At 32.1% G+C, this 18528-nt stretch overlaps 2 protein-coding genes across 5 annotated transcripts in view; both read left to right on the top strand.

Annotated features, from left to right (window-relative positions):
* usp (retinoid X receptor ultraspiracle) overlaps positions 1-5540 on the top strand; it is a 63492-nt gene extending 57952 nt beyond the window's left edge. For 3 of the 4 annotated variants that reach the window (XM_074139162.1, XM_074139159.1, XM_074139160.1), the window contains exon 8: positions 356-5540. In XM_074139162.1, the coding sequence (XP_073995263.1) occupies positions 356-615 (260 nt within the window). In that variant the 3' untranslated portion in view covers positions 616-5540. The remainder of the gene's footprint in view (positions 1-355) is intronic. The other variant, XR_012461609.1, reaches the window with a different exon arrangement.
* A 1765-nt stretch (positions 5541-7305) lies between these two features.
* Positions 7306-18490, top strand: GCS2alpha (glucosidase 2 subunit alpha). The gene is made up of 17 exons (XM_074139173.1): positions 7306-7521; positions 8646-8738; positions 8819-9055; positions 9147-9320; positions 10403-10576; positions 10672-10773; positions 11679-11925; positions 12015-12154; positions 12282-12469; positions 12870-13108; positions 13482-13754; positions 14374-14623; positions 14719-14867; positions 16207-16320; positions 16417-16532; positions 17854-17951; positions 18132-18490. The coding sequence occupies exons 1-17, from the start codon at positions 7505-7507 to the stop codon at positions 18239-18241; spliced, it is 2721 nt and encodes a 906-aa protein (XP_073995274.1). The 5' UTR covers positions 7306-7504; the 3' UTR covers positions 18242-18490.
* Positions 18491-18528: the final 38 nt, after the last annotated feature.

The raw sequence follows: 18528 nt of genomic DNA, 5'->3' as shown, positions 1-18528 counted from the left end.
GAAAGATCGTCTGTAGTGTGTGCCACCGTTAACTTTGAATCGAAAAATCACAGAATTGAACTTTTTTATTTCGCTGCAGAGGATGGTACAAAGTGTTGTGGTTTTGGCCAAAATTAGTAAACCAGAAGAACCACTCTTCTGAATAGATTCAGTTTTTTAATATTTTCACGAAAACGATGCCAACGATTTTTTTTGATACTCGGTATGGCGATGTAATGCTTAATCTGCCATTTTTAGTTGAAACATTTTTCGCTGACTGCATTCAGGATCCATACTAATATGTTCTGTAACGGATGTGATAACAACTTAAATTAATGAATTCCATTAATTTCTTGCTTTTATTATTTTATTGCAGAGGTACGTCGTCTCAAGTCTGTCCAAGAAGTGGAACTGCTAAGAGAAAAAGTTTACGCTTCTCTAGAAGAATATACACGCATCAGCCATCCGAACGAGCCAGGAAGGTTTGCAAAACTCTTGCTAAGGCTGCCATCCTTAAGGTCTATAGGACTTAAATGTTTAGAACACCTGTTCTTCTGTAGAGTGGTGGGAGAGGCGCCTGTAGATACATTTCTGGCTCAGCTCTTAGAATCACCAGAAGTATCTAATCGAATCTAAATTAAAAAAAAAATAAAATAAAAGTGCAAAGCATTAAAATACTAGAAAAATGGTCTGTGCTGTATTGTGTATAGATGACAAAACTAAATTTTTATGTAAATGAATGAACTTCGTTATATAGCATTATATCCCCGTTGATGTGATCCCCCTTAATTTCAGCGCTGACTCTTCAAAATGTGGACTGCACGTAGAAATAGGCAGTTTTTTTGGTTTTTGTTTTAAGTGTAGCTAAACCATTTTGTTTTTAAATTTGAGAGTTTATTGGCTAGAAGAAACAGAGTTTTCTAGACTAATTATGATAGAAGTTGTGAAGGACGAGGGATCTATTCAAAAAAATTATGGACACATAATTTATTCCGGTCACTTTAGTTATTTCCAACTCAGAAAACAGTCCTTAGAAAGCTATTTCCGGATTTTGCGGAAGCTTCTGCGTCAATTTTTTCCCCCTTCTTTTATAGCAAAGAAATGTGGATTGGTCAAAGATTTCATTTCATTTGCAACTTCTATTTTATATATTTCAAGTTGTTATTTTTTATATTTTCGCAACAAAATGAACGATCAAATTTTAATACAAGTTATATTTAAGAAGAAAAAAAAAACCGTAATATTTTATCTACTCCTACTTCTTGAGTTTCAAGATTTTCACCATGATCTTTATTAACAATTGTGGCACAATCGTTTTCTTAACTTATCAACTTATCGTTTTCTGCGCTATAAAAAATCACCGAAATACGGTATGTTGATTTACCGTAAGAAGATACAATTTCTGTAAGTGAATTTCAAAATGTAAACAAACCACTGCCATATACACAACTTGGTAATAAATCTGCATTTGTTTTACAATTCCATAATTCACTGGTTGTGATTATTGATTGCTTCCCGTTTTCATAAGTAAACAAAAAACTAATAATGGTTGTAATTTATATGTCCAAGAAAATAAAATTCTATGTAAATTTCTTCTCACTTTTGACTATTTGTATGTAGAAAGCGTAATCTATTTAAAAAAGAAGGGGTATAACTAAATTTAGGCCTGTATATTTTTTTTATTTCATTAACATAAGGTAGGTATAAATAATATACGTATAACCTAAGGTAGGTTAAATTTTAAGATGTTAACCTTTCTGCTTAGTTTCTAGCCTGTTAAAAAATATGTTCAGATTGTTGGGTGAATTTCTTTTATTTATTTCTAATTGGTTCGAAAGAATCGCTTTTTATTTACGATGTCAAAAAAATACTCTACTTAATGTCCGTCTTTAAATGATTTTTCCTGTCTAAATTGGTTATTTCTTTTTGATCAGCCGTTGTATCTTTTTTTTTTAGTTATAATAAAATGATCTTAATCGAGAAATTAAATCGATATGTTAACTCGATTAAAACCTTCTAGTTTCTTCTATCTTCTGTTGCTTGTCATTTCAAATTTAACAGTGCACACCTTAATTTTTAAAAAAAATCCATTTTATATTAACTAAATTATTTTCATTCATTGAGAGCAAGGTTTGCCGATTCCCCGAAACCAGAAAATGGGTCACATTTTTCCTCGTGTGCTAGAAACCTAGGAAGACATACTTCGCCGTAATTTAACAGAACCATTATTAATATATCTTGACAGAAGATTCCGGCAATATTTATTAAAACTCAAATACTACGAATAATTCCACTGAACGGGGCAAAAACTTGGAAAAGTGAACTTAATGAATCAAAATTTTCGGTAATATTTGTGTGGTTATTGAATTGGCCAGGCTTTAAATTATGTTCAGAAAGGTTTTATTGGCAAGTTTAATTTTTTATATAATATATAACAATTTCTTAAACAGTTGGACTACTTTTCGAGTATCAGTGGTTTACCCTTCATCATCTGGAGTTTTTGTAATGCAGAGAGATGTGTACGTTTTAACCTGACGTATTGTATCTGAAGGTAAACTGATAATTATTTTTATATGTTTTTAAAATATTTCATTCTAAAAAATGCCGAGGCCAATTTTACCACTAAAAAAGTAGGTTCCAAAACATTGTCGGGGGCAGAGTTACTGAACATTTTCAACAAAAGTGTTCTAATAAGAAAAATAAATCTCTAAGAAAAGATGTTAAATGTTATTTCATGTATAATGGAGCTAAGAAAATAAAAGTACAATACTACTTTTTGCTCAAATTATTACAAAATCGTAAAAGTAACTCGTAGAATTTCCTGTTTTATACATTTCAAATATTTATCATATTTTTTTTTTTAACTAAATAAAGTTTTAGGTTAAAATTAGGGCAGTTAAAAAACTTTCCGTTAATATTAAAATGGAGTGTGGTTGGCCAACTAAATTCTTCTTTTCAAATAACGTCATAAAAGAGTAATGATTTTATTGGACATCGAATAAATAAAAATATCGGCCTTAAATCAATTTGAACAAATCTTCAAATACTAATAAAAAAAAAAATTCGTGCTGAACGTGCTCTTACAGAATGTTAATTCGTAATTGCAATTATGTCGCATCATTGAAATGAAATTAATCCCTGGAAGTACATAAGTTGAGGTTTCCTGAACACAAGAACGGAAATCCTAGCGTATGGTCTGTTTTGATTGTATGAACAGAATAAACTAAAAAATGTTGCCAGAATCGGTGTTCCAATTTTAGTGTGTCTTAAATTGTTTTTATTTTTTCTTTGAAGTGTTTTCCAATGATTTTTCTAGAAACTTTCCCTTATTAAATTCCTCTTAATTCGTCTCTGGAAAATTGGTATTCGGCGGGCTCTCAGGGAACCTCAACTTAACGCTGTACATTTAATATTGCAGGAATCCCTAATTAAAAATAAACTTAAATTTATTTTTTTCCAGACTTATTAAATGGCCTAACAATTAGAAAAATTTAAATTAACAAAATTCTTTAAACTCATTAAGTCACCATTATCTTTTTTTTTTTTTTTTTTTTTAAGAATTCACCTCCACAGAATTGAGAACACTTTTTAAAAGTAATTTGTTTTAGGGGGGCTCCCTACAATCTGTGCACAAACAAAAAAAATTGTATATTACCTAAATGTTCGTATTTTCATTATATTAAAATAAAAATTAAAAAAAATTAAGACTAATTATGTATTATTAATAATAAAGTTTTAATTATAATGTGTGGTAAGAAATTTAAGAAAGGCATAGTTTTTAATTTATTCAACTGAATAAATATGTTTATATTTATTTATTATTTTTTCTCAAATATTGAAATATATATTATATTTTAGTAATTAGAAATTTAAAAATAAGAATTTACAAAATAACTTTGAAGTAATAGCTACTAAAAGTATAGCTAGACAGCTTTAGAATATAGCGCAGCCTTGTAATTGCTTATATTGAATCAAATGTACACAGCATTGATCAAAAATAATATCGATAGTTGTTCTCCCCAAAAAGTGATCATTTAGATTATTGAATTTGAATTTGTTTCAATGTTTGCACAATGTTTAAACCCTAAAATTAGCAACAAAAAAATGATTTGTGTAACTAACATCGAAACCATGAACACCTTTGGAAGAAAACTTTAATTCTTAAAGCGCTTTCAGTGAAAAAGCCGAGCAGTTCGCCAATTCATTACCATAAAATATCATAATATGACGGCTGCATCAGAAATCTACGCTTTTGTAGGGCGTATGGCCTAATCCCTACAAGGGGCTTAATTTCTGCAAGACTTACAACACCATTACTTACAATTGTTTGGAACCCTAATTGAATATCCCTTGACCCCAAAAAAAAAACACCTTTCGTAGCCATAATTTAGGTAATCTATTGGTTTTGTTGAGAAATAGTTTCAGAATCAGGGCGTGTCCTGGTTCCCTACGACAGCTGAAAAAGCAAATTGGTACGTTTTAAGGTGTGATTGTTTTAAATACCTAATTTATTAACCCAGAAAAAGAAATGTATAATTTCAACATTACTCATTCATTTCTTGTTTTGTCGAGAAGATAACCTGACCGATTTTATAACCGTTGATTGAAGATGATTACACCCTCTAGAAGAGATGCTGAGGGAAATGGGCATGTCCGAATCACAGAATCCCAACTGTCGACTCCCCATTCTTCCTCAGACTTCCTTGAAGAGAAAAATGGTTTTGAATCAGCATCCATCCATCTATTTTGTAGTTAGGTTTAATCATACAACCATACAACTCAATTAGCCAATAGCAATATAACTTTTTCTAGAAAAAGAAATAAAGGAAATTGTCTAGCTGTACTTGATTTCCAATGTGTACCTATTTCATTAATTAAATGAAATTAAGATAGGACTAAATATATTTTACTAGATGTGTACCTTATAAATTATTTTTTTAAAATAATGATTTTTTTAGAAACAATTAATTTGTATAAAAACAAATTTTCTTATTAGTTTCCTGAAGAAAACAAAAAAAAATGTTATATAACATAATATATAAATAAAAACTCTCTGAATGTTATTATTAATGTTTATTTAACGGTAAAATGATTATAAAGTCGCTATTTGCTATTTAATGTTATATAAGATGTTCTTGTAAAAAAAAGTTGAGAAAATTTATTGCTGTTAATGTGATTGAATTATTATATCGCGGCTTACTTTTTATTATTAATATAAAATGTATAATGGGGGGGCTTTGATAGAATGAGGTTTGTTTGATAAAGAACGCAATTGAAATAAAAAAATTATTAATGAGAGCGAAAAAAAAAAAATTGTGATAAGTTGATTAGGAAAAGTCATGAAAAAATATATGTATTAATTTATTTCAGTGTATATATATTTTCATTAGACTTTTCACTTTATTAAAAAAAACGCAGCGATTTAAGAGAAATAATGTAAATAAGAATACTCTGTGAATGGCTGAAAATAAATGTTTGTTTTTATGGTACAGATAAACAAAGAAAATAATAAATTAAATATATAAATAAAATAAAAATTATTAAAAATATCTTCGAAAGAAGTGTTATTTTTTTAATCACCGTTATCAAGCTCGTACTTCCTTTCTTGATTTACTTTAACCTAAAATAAGGGAAATTAACCAGATAAATTATTCAAATTAAAACTGTATACGACGTTACAGTAAAAATATGAACATCTCTTGAGAAAATTAGGTTTCGGAATTTTCTTAAAACTAAAACATTTTAGCAACACATTTAACCCTATCATAATAATTAAGACACAGAACCGTAAATTACACTGACATTGGAGAGAAGAATACGTACCTTCAGTTACAGAAGTTCCCCTAAATGAATTATCCTTGGAATAGTGTTGAAGATCAAAGCTGAATGCTGATAACTTAAAATAAACTCAATGGAGCCCCTTACAAGAAAAAACAATTCTTTAAAAAGTGGAAAATCCATTTTCACCTTCACAGAGAGACCATTTTCCTAAAATGACTTCTTCTTTTTTATCCAGAGGCCCTCTAATGTGCTATTTTCGGAAAAAACTGGAAATAGAAACTTCTATATGATCACAATACTAGTACCTAGTAACAGAGAATAAAACTGTAAAACGTTGAAGAAAAATCAGAATTGGAAATGCTGCATTGAACTCATTGATTACTCAGTGGCTTATAATCAGACAAGATGTTCGTTCCTGTAAATCTACTTTAAAGGTAATTAGAATTAGTATTTCTTAACAGAAACCGTTCACAGTTTAAATTCGTGGATGATGATAGCAACCGGTTGCAATGTTAATATCCAACAATCGATATTAATATCGAACAAAAGCTCCTTGAAAAAGGCAATCAATTTGTCGAACATTGAGAAAACTCACGCGACTTTTCTTCTATTTTCCAGGATGTAAATCACAAATTTTCCTTGTAAAATATTAAAAAAAATTCAATGAATGTGTATATTATAGGTTGTATGTATGAGAAGTTTAGAGAAAAGCCTACATGCCATATTTAGAAAATGAACAAATCAATTAAGTAAAGAGATACTTCCAATTGAGAAATGTTCTAAAAACTCGATTTTGGCATTTTATTTTAAACTTTATTGATGCGATGAGATAAATACAAGCTTGTATTAATTAATAATATTAATATTATTTACCTGAACTTGAATAAAAACTATCATTTCAAAGCAGTATTAAGTATTTAATACTTAATCAGTATTAAGTATTTAAATTTTCCAACTCTTATTATTTGGTATTGAAGTAAAGATTTAAATAATAGGGAAAAGCTGAGCTCTAGTGCTTGCTTCAGCGAAAAAATATGACTTACTCACCTTAAAATAAAATAATAATTTTAAAAAAAGTTTTAAAATAGATAGTAAAGGGTGTGTCCTTTTAGCAAGACCTTAACTAATAGGAACTTTGGAAACATGCTGTGAGAAGTCCTAGAGTTTTACGTGTCCCCCCCCATTAAAAACAGCATCAACGATTTTATTTCTATTTTTATGCTAATATTGGGCTTTCTTAGGGAAACTCTCCTCTAATGTTGCGTTTTTTAGTGTATTTTAAGGTTCGAATTTCAAATGCTTGCAAAAGTTGTAGCCAAAAGTGTACATTGAAGGAATATCAAATCCAATGGAAACACGATTGCCATACAACAATAGCTTTAATGTTTGTAGAATTGCCAAAAGATTTAATTAAATTTGGTTTTTCCTAGACATTTTATTTGTGGCTTTCAGATTCATTTTATTTAGACACGACTGACGAACGATAGCTAGACTATCCACAAGCTGCTTAAATTAAAAAAATTTAGCCAAGTGGCAACACTGCTTTACGATGGTTGTGGTAGCAATATTTGGTTTTCTTGTACACTTGTTGGAACACTAATCGTACTTCTTTCTTAGAAAGTATTACTTTTGATTTTGCTGATTTATCTGAATTTATTTTACTATTGTAGTTCCATTTTGCTACACATCACTGACTAGATGATATTTATTTAGAGCTGCATCAACGGTTTAAGTTGTAAATGAAATGTTTAGTAAAGTAAGGTGAGTTTCAACTTTGTTTTAATATAGTTCATTTTAGTATTTCTAGAAAATTTATCTCGATTTTTATTGTTTTTCTTTTTAAACTCTAAAAAAGTTTTTATTTTTCATATTTGATATCGGTGCATCCGAGCAGATGGTGCATTTAGACAAAGTGTAAGCACCGGTTTCATCTCGTATCAATCTTGCACATTAAGCGATTGATTGACGTAAAAGACTACAGTTTCTAGCGAACTTATAGTTTCGGAGAAAGCGTTAAATGATACAAATCCTAAAGTTTGTATAAAAAACTATTTGGTTTTGAGGAGATTTACCCGCAGTATGATCTACGAGTTATCAAAACTGGAGTTTTCAGTTTTCGTTTCATTTAAGATTTACGCCTTTTTTTGAATTTTTCCAACATAAAGCAACCTGTGCTAGCGGCATCATTCTTCTTTCAAGATATTACTAACCTATTAAGTAAAAGATAAAAGTTACATTCTCTGCTGATATGAAGTCAATTTTTTCTTCCACATTATATTTCCGACGTTTCTTATCCTGTCGATATCGTATTCGATGAAACCCACATCTGCTAATGTGATGGAGATGACTTAAAACGCCCACTGATAGTGTGAAGCTAATGCTGCGTGCAAGTTTAACCCCGTAAGACTTCACATTTCCATGTCTACTGCTGTTGTAGTCTTTGAATTCGAAATAAGCGGGATTTACAAAGATGCGAATGGATTTCTCCGCTTCTATCAGTTTCTTCCCAATGTATTGAGAGAGTATTCTCAATAAGAAATTGATTTGTTGATTCATTTTATCAAGCAACTGCTTCACTTGACCTAAATAGTTCCATAGAATAAATTTTTAATTCTACACTATTCACAAAACATTCAGAACCCTTCAGTACATATGTTTTCATTAAGTTTTTCTTGTAAAAATGTTTACATACTATTTAATCTCTATCACTAGATCAGCAAGTGTAGTATGTGACGTAAAAATTAAATTCTCTACATCAAACTGATAATTCAAACTCTGATAATGGATGAAAATCCGAAACCGAACAGAAATAGTATAAAACATGCGTGCTACATAGGATAAAACCAATGATATTTTTATTTCTCTAATAATTTATTTTTTTACAGGATTTATATTCTATGCACATTACTCTTTGTTCAGTATGTTTATTCAGTGGATAGAAATAATTTTAAAACTTGCGAACAAAGTAGTTTTTGCAGGTAAATTTATAAGTGAAAGTACTAAAATTTAAAATTAGTAATTTTAATAAATTTAAAAAGCAATTTTGCTTTGTTTACAGGAGATGTAGAAAAGTGGGGCCTGAGAAATCAGTTTATGAATTAGATTTTTCTACACTACATACTAGTGATAATGGTTTAACAGTGGAAATGGTAGATACAGAGCATAATGTAAGATTTTTATTAAAAATTACACCAATTGTTGGTAATATTTTGAGAATTCAAGTAGAAGAAGCTAAGCCATTGAGACAACGATTTGTTTCGCCTCATGTTCTAGTCAAAGAACCAACTGCTTGCAAGTAAAAAAAAAGTCTACAATCTTTTTTTTTTTATTATTCTTTTCTCATATTATCTTGTCAAATTAAATTATTTGTAACATGTCTGTTTCAGTTGGACAGTTACCTCTAAGACTGAAAATCTGGTAATAGCCGAAGTGTCCAATGATAATTACAGAATCGAATTGCATAGTGTACCATTTCGTATAGATGTTTTCTATAGTGACGAATTAGTTGTATCTGGAAATGCAAGAGGTCTTTTTAAATTTGAATTTACTCGTACAAAACCGTAAGAATTTTTACTTTATAAATAACAAGTGATAATAGTTGGTTTTATTTTTGAAAATTTACTGTTTAATTTGTGTGGTAAAAATCTGTTCACTATCTAGTTTTTTTTCTTCATTGAACAAAATATTTGAAAATATCCTGTATCCTACGCTTTCGGATTAATTGAGGGAAGTTACGTAGTGTGATTGTAAATTACTTATAATATTAATGAACTGGGAAACATTTTTGTCAAAATATTAAAATTAATTCAAAATAATTGTAAATTTCAGACATAATGTTCATCTTTTTTGGTGACAGCTTCATAAAAGGACCGAAATTGGCAATAATCTTTCTCCACGTTGGATTAATGAATAAAAAAGTTCTCTTCAATTAAAATAAAAAACTAGAATGTAAATAGTAAAGTAAAGTAATGCCTGTTTTTTCAGGCTGGGTTTACGTCCAACTACCAAATTAGGTGTCGTGTACGGAGGCGACTAGCAAACATACTACACTGTAAATTTCTTTTATTAACCTTTAAATAAAATCCAAGGCCTAAAGACCGGAAATCGAACCCAGTATCACAATGCATATTAGCATTGCGGGTCTAGCCTATAACCGCTCGGCTACCGTGGCGCCTAACCTAAAGTTATATTAAGGATATGTTTTTGCACAGATAATATTTGTTAAGGTGCTTAAATATTTGCGTACCCTAGAGTAAAATATCTCCAAATTTACAATTCTAAAACATTACCTATTCATAAAAAAATAAAGAACCCTTAAAACAAATACGAGGTTTCATTAATTTTATTTCACCATTTTTACAATAATGCTGTACTATTCAATAACTTTTTTAAATAGCACACATACACACTATGTAACCTTCCTCACTCAATCGAGTGTAGTGTGAGCCGGAAAAGAAGTTAAATTCTCTACACCAAACTGTTGAATCAACCTCTGACGATGGATGAATATCAAAAATAGTAAAACTATGCATGTAACGACGGATAAAATCAACTATAATACTTTAAAAGAGTTAGAAAAAGTTTGAAATGCATACATCGTTAATTTTTTTTTTTTTTTTTTTAAATTTCTCATTCATTCAAGAGAACAACCAGACCCTGAAGAAGATCCTGGCACTTGGGAAGAGAACTTTAAATCACATCACGATACCAAACCTCACGGTCCGACTGCTGTTGCTATGGACTTTGTGTTTCCAGGTGCCGAATATGCCTACGGTCTACCGGAACATGCGGATTCTTTAGCACTTAAAAGTACAACGTTGGTAACTTAAGTCTGCTAATTATCCTCTATCTTTGTTTTTACATCTAACTTTTTTTTAAAAAAAATAATTTATTTCTTATTTTGTATTTTAGAAAAGGAGAACCTTATAGATTTTACAATCTTGATGTATTTGAATATGAAGTAAACAATCCGATGGCTTTGTATGCTGCCATTCCAGTTCTTTTTACTCATAGGTAAGAGGGTCATTGAGGATTACTGACTATTATCATCTATGCGCATCTTGTAATGGTATAGTTTTTTCTACATTCTAGGCTCCATCCAAAAACTTGCTAGCATCTCTTAACCTCATGTCTTCAAGAAGAACGCCACGAATTAAGAGCTAACCGCTTTCTTTGACGAGTCAACGCATCCGAGAGTTCGTAATAGGACTAGTTCTCATAGATAGGAATCTACCTATCCAAATTTACAACTCGTATTTACATCTCACGCAAAAAATCCCTTCTTACTTCCAAGACTTCACAAACTTAGGAAGCAGTTATATAATACTTCACAAAAATTAGACAAATTGGTTAAGGAAATTAAGACATAATCCTACCAGATTAGGCCCTATGGGTTTTAGTTTTTCTTACAAAGTAAGAAGAAGTGTTGCGAATGTGTCGATTTTTTGCCGGAAATACACGTCTTTAGGTCCCTGGAGTGAAAACTCAAACTCAAAAACGAAAAAAGCTGAATATTCCTCTCCGGAAGTACTAAATTACCAAATTTGAAGAAAATAGGTTACTGAAAAATCCATTTTGGGATTTTCCCTCAAACAACATAGATTTTCTTTAAACAATGTTGTACATAGTTGTATGTATGTAGATCGATAGCATTTATTTGTAAACTTTTTTCACGGAAAACTCGATGAAGAGTTCTGTTTAGATTGTTAGTATTTGTTTTGAAATTTAAAGAAGTTCCTGTAACATATGTTCCACAGCTGTAGATGACTTAGTCCCTTGGTCATCTGCTGGCATTAGACTGAAATTGGCAATAACCTTTCTCCCGTTTGGATTAATGAATCAGTCACCTAAAAAAGATGAACAATACTCTACAATTTTTTTATTTCCTTAATTTCCAATTGTATCATTCTTTTTTGCAGCAAGGAACGAACCACTGGACTATTTTGGCTGAACCCAACAGAAACTTGGGTAGATCTAGGTGTGGGTAGTGAAAATGTGGTATCTTCGATGTTAAATTTCGTATCTGGCGGAAAGACTCGGCCTAAAGTTGATGCACATTTCATGTCCGAAGGAGGAAATGTGGATGCGTTCTTGCTGCTAGGACCGAGACCTTCGCAAGCTTTCATTCAGTACACGAAATTAACTGGGACAGCCCCAGTGCCACCGGTATAATTTGGACCTTTGATTTTTATTTTTTTTTTTTTGCACATAGAAATTTATGCATGTTTTATACACAATATATTTTTATTTTACAGGTATTTTCTTTGGCATATCATCAGTGTCGCTGGAATTACAATGATCAACAGGATGTGGACACTGTGAACAAAGCTTTTGATGAATTTGACATACCGATGGACGTCATGTGGCTGGACATAGAACATACCGACAATAAAAAGTAGAAATTCTGATTTATAACTTCCGCTTATTTGTTTTTTTTTTTGAGCCACAAAGAAAACTCAAAAATAGGTAATAAAATCAAGTAGGGTAAAAACTTGACTCCTTTTTTCTGATTTCTATTGCAGATATTTCACCTGGGACCCGTATAAGTTCTCTGACCCCATAGAAATGCAACAGAACTTGACTGTTCGTGGTAGAAAACTGGTAGTTATCGTCGATCCACATATAAAACGTGATTCTGGATATTTCCTACACAATGATGCTACAAGTAATGGATATTACGTCAAGAATAAAGATAATACGGACTATGAAGGTGAGGTTTTTACTTTTTTTTTTTTTTTTTTAATCTTTTTTAGTAAAAGAGGAAAGGAGAGTCAAAACGCAAGCTAAACGCATCGATTGTTGCGTCGTAATCAGCAGAGACCTTACAAATGCTCTGAAGTCGGCTTCAAAGCTGTCTGTGATACGTTTACGGCTGCTGTGGACGTTCTTGCTGTAGCAAAACATTTGAAGTGGCATTTCTTGATTTCAGTCAAGCAAAATCTTCAATGGCTGCTACCATTGCCAAGTAGTGAGCTGTAAAAAGCTGCTAGGAAGAAAAAAAATCTAAGAGCCTGCAGATGGATTCGAACCCGGGAACATGGAATACCAACGGAACCCTCTTTTTTTTTTTGGAACCACTGATCATGTAAGCTTTGAAATTCTGTTCACAGGATGGTGTTGGCCGGGCTCATCCTCATATTTAGATCTTCTTGATCCAAACGTGCGTGATTATTACGCCTCTAGATATAAATTCTCCAATTATCTGGGCTCGACAGAAGCATTACATGTTTGGAACGACATGAATGAACCGTCAGTTTTCAACGGGCCGGAAATAACCATGCCTAAGGACAATCTTCATTATGGTGGCTGGGAACATCGTGAGGTTCACAATTTGTGGGGCCTTCTTCATGTAAGTAGAGCTAAAGCTTCATGTGAGGTTTACTTCATGTTTTCTTCGTGCTGAGGAAACTTATTGACTTTGTCTCTTCCTGTTTTTGGTAAGAGGAAATTTGAGATCGAGTTAAATGAAATAAATTCGATTTTAATGTAATTTTTTTCTAGAAACTGGAAGAGGGCATTTCTGGGGAATGAGTGGGAGTTCATGAGATTTTAAAATGCCATTTAAGTGCATAGTTTCACCAGCTGTATAACGTTAACAAAAAGAAAATATTTTTTCTTAGTTTAAAACAAAAAATTATGAATTAGAATCACGAAAATTAATACAGTAAGAGAAATTTGTGTAAGCGTTCATACCAGACTTATTTTTTTTTTCTTATGTGCAGGTGATGTCAACCTACGACGGTCTGATTAAACGTGATCCAGAAATACAATTTGAAGAAACCCAACGTCCATTTATTCTAACCAGATCGGCGTTTGCCGGTTCTCAACGTTATGCAGCCATTTGGACTGGTGATAACGATGCTGAATGGTCACATCTTCGTATATCCATACCCATGTGTCTGACGCTAGCAATAGCTGGTATGTCTTTCTGTGGTGCGGATGTTGGTGGATTTTTCCATAATCCTGAAAGAGAACTGTTCACTAGATGGTATCAGGTAAGATTTTTTCAAGAAAATTGATTTTAACTTGGGTAGGTCTTCATGTTTTACACAAAAATCTTTTTATTACAACTAACTGGTCCTATCTGGTAGTTTTCATACAAGATTTCAGTGCTCTACCTCCGCTATAGACAATACTCCATTTATTTCAGTGCTGTAAACAACTCCTAAGAAAAGAAAATGCACTGCCACAGAACAGCAAAGGGCATAATAACCACTAGGTTCATTGCACCCCCAAAATCTACGAAGCATTGGCTGGATTACAACCCGGGTTCCCCGCATTAAAATCCAGTACGATGACCACTCAATCCCTTCCACTGGAAGTCAAAACAGTAGATATTTTTTGGTTCTGGAGGAGTAGATTTTTGAAAAAATTTTCAGGGCTACATAAACGGCTTTATTTTAACAATTTCATTTTTTAATCCTTGACTAATTGTTAAAATGTATTCATGTTTACAGTCCCGTTGTTTAATAAATGATCGAAATGTGGGCTTAAGTCAAAAATTAATATTTTTGATTTTCAGTAAGTCGTTAGCATTGACCAATTAATATGCCATTTAGTTGTAAGCCTTAAATAGCCTATTAGTTTATCATTTTTCTTTCTTACAATATACAGACCGGAGCCTATCTACCTTTCTTCAGAAGCCACGCTCATATCGATACAAAAAGACGTGAACCATGGCTTTTCGATTCAGAAACCACAGGAGCAGTACGCGAAGCGATCAGAGCTCGTTATACCCTACTTCCATACTGGTATACACACTTTTATTTACACAATATAACTGGAATGCCGGTGATAAGGCCATTGTGGGCAGAATTTCCAGAAGATGAGGAGACATTCGGCTTAGAAACTGAGTTTCTAGTTGGTAAGTAAAAAGATTAATTGCCTAATACTAGATTATTTATTAGAAAATTTCATTTCATTTGAAAAAAACTTAAAAAAAAAAAACAATTTTTCTAGGTGATTCACTTTTAGTACGACCAGTAACAGAACCTTCTGTAACTCAAGTGTCCGTATATTTCCCTGGTAAAGAGGATTTATGGTACGATGTGGACACTTATGAAGTTCATGATCATGGCCGAGTTAATGTTCCTGTTACATACACTAAGGTTGGTTTCTTTATGAAAGTGAATTAGTTTTTTTTTTTGTTTTTTTTTTTTGGCGCATCAACAGCTGAGGTCATTAGCGCCCGGAGCTTTTTCCAGTGCACTGCCGGCCTCCGGACAGTGTTCTCTCGTTACAGACAACACTGTCCATCACCGGACAGTGAGCTGTAAGAAGCTCCTAGGAAGAGAAAATCTAAGGGTCAGCTGCTGGATTCGAACCCGGGACCTCCGCGTGGGAGTCCAGTATGCTAACCTCATAGCTAATCCCTTCCCTGTGAATTAGTGTTAGAGTTCAAGGAATTCAGAGATAAGATGGGCTTTTGTTGTAAAGAAGGGCATCCTCCAGATAATAACGGAAAAGAGGCTGGTAAGGTTCGCCCATACCCAAAAAAAAACTGATGAAATAGTCCCCAGAAAGAAAAAAAAAAAAAAAAAAGAATAGATGAAGACAGTGGAAGAAGACATGACAGGATAGGCTTGATACCTCTGAGGAAGCTCTGAATTTAGGCGGATCATCTCTTCGTTCTTAATGGTTGGTCCTTGAAATAAGGAAGAGAATTTTTAGCGAATTGTTTCAGGGTGAATTTTACGTGAACTCCATGGAGTCCTGGATTCCTCCTAAGTTTCCTTTTTTCTCTAAACCTCCATCCGAAATTTCGGATTGCTCAAATGCTCGCAGCGCTCGAGAAGTGAGCAAGCCTGATTTGAGCAGAAATCTATACATCATCTATTACAGCTTTGTGAATTTTTTTAATATTGTGCCACTGGGATGTGTTTTTATGCCCATTATTGCCACTTTTAAGCAGATGTTGAATAGAATTGAAGGGAAAGAGCCTTAAGCCATATACTATCAGGAAGTCATTAGATAGGCAGTTTTGAACTTTGACATGCCTTACGTCGCATGGCAGTCATTTTCTCTATTTCCTTCAGAGGAAAGCCTATTGCTTCCGTTTCTCAAAAGTGCCCTTAAAGTGTAAAATATTTCAAATAAAAGTTTAATGTATTTATTAAAATCATTTGTGCATTTTCGTGAACTGTAAAATCGATTCAGTAAATAAGCACATCCAGTTAGTTGGACGATTTGACAGAAAAGCGTATTGTCGACTCACTTCCATGAAACTTAAACCAAATATTTTACAGTAGACAGATGACACACATAACAGGATGAGAATTAGTAAAAACAATTGCCTTTACTCTAAAAAGGCTACATGTTATCAAACTGTATCCATTGCTCTTCATTTATTGATTGATATTCCTCAGTCGGGTTTGACATTCTCTTAAAGTCCTCTTTTTCTCTCTCTCTGATGCACTTCTAGTTAATACAACATTAGTTTTATCTTAGATACCTGTATATCAAAAAGGCGGAACTATAGTGCCCAGGAAGTTACGTGTGAGAAGATCGTCACAACTGATGCAAAATGATCCGATTACTTTGATCGTCGCATTGGATGCGAAGGTAAGATTTCCAAGCAATAAATCAAGACGTTTATTTCTGCCTACTTTAAATCAGATGTAGCCATAACCTTATTTCATTTCTTATACTTCCATTAAGGGTAAAGCATCAGGTAATCTGTACATGGATGACGGTGCGACGCATAAATACTTACACAGGAAAGATAGTTCCGTCTTAATGCAGTTCAAGTTTCAAGATAACGTACTTAAATCGGAGTGAGTACTTTCTGTTGTTACTCTGTTGATTTTTTTTTTTTTTTTTTTTTTTTCAGCCATGCAAATATTTTTATTTATTTTTGCAATGCTATTTATGCCTAGGTTTGTGATGGTGCCTTATTCGTTCTTTTTGAACGGCTCTAGTTGAACGGAAATATTGATATTTTTAATAAATATTAATGGTGGTGACTTAGAGACCTGTAAAGCTAAGAGGTATTGTTGGTTTAGTGGGTTCGATTCCCGATTTTAGGCCTTGGATTTTATTTAATGCGTTAATATGAGGAATTTACAGTAAAGTATGTTTGCTAGTCGCCTCCGTCCACGACACCTAATTTGGTAGTTGGACGTTAAGCCTGCCTGAAAAAAATAGGCATTTCTTTACTTTACTGGTGATGATTTAATAAAATTGATGGTAATTGTGGTGTAAAAATTTAAAACCACTTTTAGCTCCAAAATATTTATCTATTTTAAACAATATATTTGTAAATATAATTATTTTATAAGTTTAATTAGATCTACTACAGATTCGATTACATAAGAATGAATAAATAATAAGGAACTTTGCAAGTGAAAGTGAAAAACTCCATTGAATCTGAGGCCAACTATTAGATCTCAAAACACTTTGCTGTTGAGTTAAATAATTTTTTCTCCTTTGATTATTTCAATTTATCATAATCATTATTTGTCATCATTTCTTTTAGGTGTTAGTAATTCCTGAATCAATGAAGGAAATCAAAAGATGGTTCAACCTCATGAGTTGGTTGAGTTAATTGAATCACTCTGTTGAACGGGTTATAATATAATGTTAATATGTATAAAGTTAGAGGCCCACAAGGCTAAGATGTGTTGTTGGTTTAGTGGGTTCGATTCTCTGTGTTAGGCCTTGGATTTTATTTAATGGTTAATACAAGAACTTTGTAGTAAAGTATTGTTTGCTAGTCGCCTCCGTCCACTACACCTAATTGGTTGTTGGACGTTAAGCCCCGCCTGAATAAATAGGCGATTACTTAAAAGAAATTTACATTAAAGTATGTTTGCTAGTTGTCACCTCCGTCCATGGCACCTAATTTAGTAGTTGGACTTAAAGCCCCGCCTGAAAAAATAGGCAATTACTTTACTTACTTCAAAAGTATGTTTGCTATGGATACGATACCTCATTTGGTATCCGTTCGTTTGGTAAAGCCGTCCTTGAAAAATAGGCACCAAATTTCAGAAATTTAGTCCAGAAATATGTTTATTCTATACCCATATTTTGGATAATTTTTTTTTGGTAAGTTAAAAAAAACAAAAAAAAACAACAATATTTTGTCCTTGTTTATAGAATTATAGGAGCAAACCATTTTGCCACACCAAGTTGGTTGGAAAGAGTTATCATCGTGGGCCTGAACCCCGGAAACTACAAGGCGACAGCGTTCAGTGGTAAGATAGTTTAAGTAATATGAGAAATTAAATAAAACGTAAATTGGAAATTATTCTAGAAAACACGATGGTTTTTTTTAAACATCTCTTACTCGAAAAAGATTTTCGATTTTTAGAAATGGTAGTTTTATTTATAAAAAATAAATTAAAAAGGATAAAAAAATTATTAATTGTTTTTAGGTAAGACTGAAAGCACCTTAATCGCCCACTACGACAATGATAAGAAGATTTTGTTGATCAGGAAACCAGCTTTATCTATGGCAAAAGCGTGGCATATCAAGATACATTGAAAATTTTGAATAAATAAAGACATTCCAAAATTTAAAAAAAAATAAATAGGTTGTTAGTAAATTTCTTTTTCGTCTCCTTTTTCTAAAACAAAATTGATCGTAATTACTTTAATAATAAGAATGTGATGTTCCTTGTTTTTTTATAATAATAATAAAAAATTTGTATTCATTAATATTAAGAATGGAATTGTGTAAAAATATAATGGTGACGGGTGTTCAAAGGTAGAAATGGCATGTTTTTTGTTTTTTGTAAAAGATCAATTATTTGAAGTTGAGATCGTTACTTA

This window comes from Rhodnius prolixus, unplaced genomic scaffold (assembly GCF_049639745.1).
Source record: "Rhodnius prolixus isolate KJV_2025 unplaced genomic scaffold, Rpr scaffold_17, whole genome shotgun sequence".
In the NCBI taxonomy this organism is placed as follows: domain Eukaryota; kingdom Metazoa; phylum Arthropoda; class Insecta; order Hemiptera; family Reduviidae; genus Rhodnius; species Rhodnius prolixus.
Note: the sequence above shows the minus strand (reverse complement) of the source record. Positions and strands in the feature narration are given on the sequence as shown.

Coding starts and splice junctions, on each gene's coding strand:
- GCS2alpha (XM_074139173.1), top strand. Junction 8,739..8,818: donor GAACAAAGTAGTTTTTGCAG/GTAAATTTATAA, acceptor CTTTGTTTACAG/GAGATGTAGAAAAGTGGGGC. Junction 10,774..11,678: donor CCAGTTCTTTTTACTCATAG/GTAAGAGGGTCA, acceptor TCTTTTTTGCAG/CAAGGAACGAACCACTGGAC.